This window comes from Tupaia chinensis, unplaced genomic scaffold (genome assembly GCF_000334495.1).
Source record: "Tupaia chinensis unplaced genomic scaffold, TupChi_1.0 Scaffold000672_1, whole genome shotgun sequence".
In the NCBI taxonomy this organism is placed as follows: Eukaryota; Metazoa; Chordata; class Mammalia; order Scandentia; family Tupaiidae; genus Tupaia; species Tupaia belangeri.
Window position 1 is genome coordinate 1,866,027 of NW_006160195.1, and position 4,656 is coordinate 1,870,682.

Genomic DNA, 4,656 nt, shown 5'->3' on the forward strand with positions numbered 1-4,656 from the left:
TCCCTACAGTATTGTTTCTCAAACACTTCAATGACTTCCACTGCCCACCAGAGAAAAGTCCATACTCCTTTAGCCTAATACTCAACCATCAATATGACTCCAACTTATTTTTCTCAATTTATTTCTTGCTTTTATCCTTAGCACAATCTCAGTACACATTACCAACCCGTTATCTGAAAGCCAATGAAGTTTAGTGGAAAGCGTTTGAGTACTGGAATCAATCAGACTTGGACTACACTGCCAGGTCTTTTCATCAGTTTGGTGGCTTTGGTTAAGTTAAACTTTCTGAGTTTCCACTACCTGTGATCTGGAGGCTACTGAATAGACCCAATATTTACAAAATATTTGTAAATGCATCTAGTATAGCATTTGGCACACAACAGGCATACTTCTAAGTGTACATTCCATGTCTCTATTTCTCTTCTATCCCAAACTTTCTCCTCCCACCTTCTCTATAAAACCAATCCATGTTATTGGTTTCCTCTAAAATGCTTTTCTTCATTCTTTTTCCTACTTGGCAATCACCTCTCAACTCATTATTTATACCTTCCTTAACAAATACTTAAAACTTCACACATAGTTATTTAGATGATTCTTCTCTCTCCTACTAGAGTTGAAACAGCAGAGGCTTAAGGGGCTTATCCAGCCAGTAAAGGGTAAAACCCTAGTAGAAGACCAAGTACCAGTTACTAACAGTGCTCTATGGACTACTTACATCAAAGAAAAAACATCTTTCATATGGTATCAAACTAACAAGTAACCGGACCAGCAGTTGGCATAATGGCTATGTCACTGGACTCCCAGGTAGTTGACAGCGGTTCGCGTCCTGGGCCCGATGGCTTGAAACTCATGCCGGGCACATATAAACTCTCACCGGGTGCATGTGCATGTGTGCCCAAGATCCCAAGAGGAGAATGGAGAAGTGATTGCGGCGTGGCCAGCCCCCTGGAGGGTGATTTCTCACTTTCTATCTCTCTGTCTCTCTCTGGCGAGCACACACACCCTACAGCAAAAACCTCTCAAAAAAAAAAAAAAAAACTATAAAGTAACTAATGAAGGCAAGAAAAATCATTCATTTTAATCAGAGACTATATATTCAATGACAATGGAACTAATTCCAATCTGGATGATGTGAACAATCTCAGATGACTCCATCATGCTGAAAAGGCAAAGATGCATCATTTCAAAATAAACTGAATTCCAGCCAGAACGCAAGTTATTTGAAGATAGCAATCATGTTTGTCTCACTATGTATCTCCATATACTAGGAGTGTTTTGCACAAAGGTGCTCAATAAACACCTGGTGAAACTGATAATGAACACTGGGAAATACGCATGCTGTTCAAAAGTACAAGTTTACATTAAAGAAATTTTCAGCAGGAAAATGATGACATTAGCCTATTTTAGGAAGTGGAGTTTTGTTTTTGTTTTTCTAATAGGGTAGACCATATGAAGTGATAAAAGACTCAAAGGAGACAAAGAAAGTCTGGGTAGAGAAGGGAGCACAGATTAAAAAAAAAAAAAAATCAGAATGCCTAAAGGTGTCTTCCTGAATCCTTTCCCTCTCTAGACTCAAGATCATCAGGGACAGCAATGGCATGGTGGTTAAGGCACTGGACTTCTAAATGGCTGACCCAGATCTAGCAGCTTGCTTTCTCACTTTTCCTTGCTTTCTCACTTTTCCCTTCTGTCTCTCTCTGGTCAAATAAAAAATATATAGTGAATAAAATTATTCTTTTCAAAAAACAAATCATCTATTAATAGTTTTGACTAAAAAAACAGGTGAGAAGTTTTAAATATGTAGTTAAATGTAATTTTAAAGAGAGAAAAAAATAGATGAAGGCCAACCCAGTGTATTGGTTAAGGAAACCAGTTCCCTTAGGCCCAACTGTGGTTAGAACCCCAGCACCAGAAGTTTGAAAACCACACTGGCTACATGCATGCCAACACCCCTTCGGGTGCTGCTTTCTCTCTCTCTTTCTCTCTCTCTTGCACACGCACCCTCAGCAATTAAGAAAAAAAGTGGACAGAAAAAGTACAACAGATACTAAATTGTACTTCTAGTTTGTAAATCCTTAATTAAATAGCAGCTTTCAAATATTTTTAATACTAAATGTTCTATATTATAGCATTTAAGTTATTTAGGGGGAATATGAAATTCACCCAGCAGCTTTCAATGTTAAAGACTAATTCTCCCAAACCAGACTTGTGCCTTTCTTTGGAATAAGCAGTAACTTCTATTAATATATCCCAAGTAGAATATTTCCACACATTGGGACCAGCAGATGGCATAATGGTTATGTCGCTGGACTCCCACATAGTTTACTGCAGTTTGAGTCCGAGTCCCAGACCCGGAGGTGTAAAACACACTAAGGCAGGGGCATGTGTGTGCATGCCCAAAATGCTAAGAATGGAGAAGGGATTGTAGCATTGCCTTCCCCACTAGGGGGGGGGGAGGGGATGGAAGAGGTTCTCACTTTGTCTTTGTCCCTCCAATGAGCGCACACATCCTATACCAAAAACCAAAAAAAAAGAATATTTCCACATTTAGAAGAGACTAAATTTAAGCACCAAGAACACCCACAATGTATGTGCTAAACTGAAATTTCAGACTAATTCATATCCACTTTATAACTTTTCAAACTAATCTATCTGCCCAAAAAGCATACAACTATCAACTTTTTTTTTTTTTTGGAGAGGTTTTTGCAGTAGTGAGCATACACTCACCCGAGAGAGACAGACAGAAAGTGAGAAATCGCCTCCCCCCAGGGAGGATGGCCACACCGCAATCCCTTCTCCTCCATTCTCCTCAGGATCTTGGGCACGCACACACACACAAGCGCCCAGCTTATTTGTATGGGTGAGTATGCCAGCCAACTGCATGTGTATGATTAAGGGCTGGCTAGGGAGTTGATCAAGACCCTCTTGAGAGAGTGCCGTTTTCTTTCTCACTTGCTCATCAAAGAATAAAGCAAAACCTTAAAGCTGAATTATCAAGGTTAAAATATAAAGAACTAAATCTACATTTCAACTGAAAATTTAGATTTTTGGCATTAGCCACCACTGACCTAAAAGCAAACCTCTCCCAGAATACCCTTTCATGTCTATTTTTCTAAGTTCTCTCAAGAGCTTCTTGAGACAGTACTTATTAAGTCATTTAAAATTCAATTAAAGCAAGTTCTGCACTGAAAAACCTCTATTAACACACAAAATGTCATGTTGTAAATTTTAGGTAGAATAGACTATAAAAGAATACATGGCGTATTTATTGCTGTAAATTAACCCCAGACTTCAATATATAATCTCTTCAGAAAATAAGGGCAGGAAACTTGTTTTTAATGGAAACAAGTTATATATATTTTAGTCAAGTCTTCTTTATCAAAAAAAAATCTAAAATAAAATTGGGGGGACTGGATATACAGTAATTGAAATGTTAAGACTGTAGAACATCCAACACTTCCTTATAAGGCTCTATCAGATATCCTACAGAACTATCTGGACACCAATTTAACAAATGGCTTCAAACACAACCAGGATGCTCTATCTTCTGTTTTTTTTTCTTTTGATATGTTGTAAACTGCAGCACTGAACCCTGCAAAAAGAGTTCCAAATTACAAATACAATAAAAAATAAAAATATACTAATCAATTATGGTGTGCCTACATTATACAATGTCATACAGTTACAAGAAGAGCTGTGGTACAGGAAAACGTCTTTGATGTTAAAGTATATTTTTTATGCATGGAGCCAGCAAGTGGTGTAGTGGTTAAGACACTGGACTCCACTTGGCCAACCAAGGTGCAAGTCCCAGATCAGTGGCTTGAAAATCACATTGCCCAAAATCGCAAGGGAATGGAGAGGGGATTACAACATGGGGGGCATGGGTGGGCGTATTTCTCACTTTCCCTCTCTATCTCCTATGATAAAAGCATGTGCCCTTTGGCAAAAACCTAAAAATAAATTTATGCATACATATATTAAAAATGAAACTAGTTTTGTTCTAAAAGTTTTGAGATATATACACACACATATATATCCACCCATACAAGTAAGACCTAGAAGATAAACAAGCTAACTCTGGGTGCTAGGAATTCAAAAAAAAAGGAGGAGCAATCCCCTCCCTTCCCTGTTTTACAGTAAGATGCACAAGAGGCGTTCCTCAGGGCCAGTAGATTGAGCCTTGTGCCTGGGGAGCCAAATGCCACAAGGCCAGCTGCTTATAGTTCAGGCCCCAGCAGCTTTAAACACATGCCAGGCACATTTGCATGAGTACCCAGTATCCTGACAGGATAGAGAGATGAAGGAAAAGGGATTATGACATGATCATACCCCACTAGGGAGTGCTTTCTCTCTCTCCCTCTCTCTGACAAAGCCACATGCCCTCTGGCAATTAAAAAAGAAAAACTTCACAAAATTGGTTAAAAGATCCCTAGTTCTTGTTTTCAATAGCTATATGAGCTTAGGCAAATTACTCAAACTATCAACATAAGTCTGTAGTTAATAAGCAAAATAAATAGAATCTACTCAATAAATGAAATGAATACAAAATACTGATCATTGTGTAGGCACATAGCAAATAATAAATGGTACCTTCCCTATTCAAAGAGAATAAAATTCCTTAAGTGACAAATGATAAAAACTGGCAAAAATTCCTGC

The 4,656-nt window shown here is 38.3% G+C and overlaps 1 protein-coding gene across 1 annotated transcript in view; it reads right to left on the reverse strand.

Annotated features, from left to right (window-relative positions):
* Window positions 1–1,077: 1,077 nt before the first annotated feature.
* HNRNPA0 (heterogeneous nuclear ribonucleoprotein A0) overlaps window positions 1,078–4,656 on the reverse strand; it is a 9,176-nt gene continuing 5,597 nt past the window's right edge. The window contains exon 2 of the mRNA XM_014592246.1: window positions 1,078–1,159. Within this exon, the coding sequence (XP_014447732.1) occupies window positions 1,078–1,159 (82 nt within the window). The remainder of the gene's footprint in view (window positions 1,160–4,656) is intronic.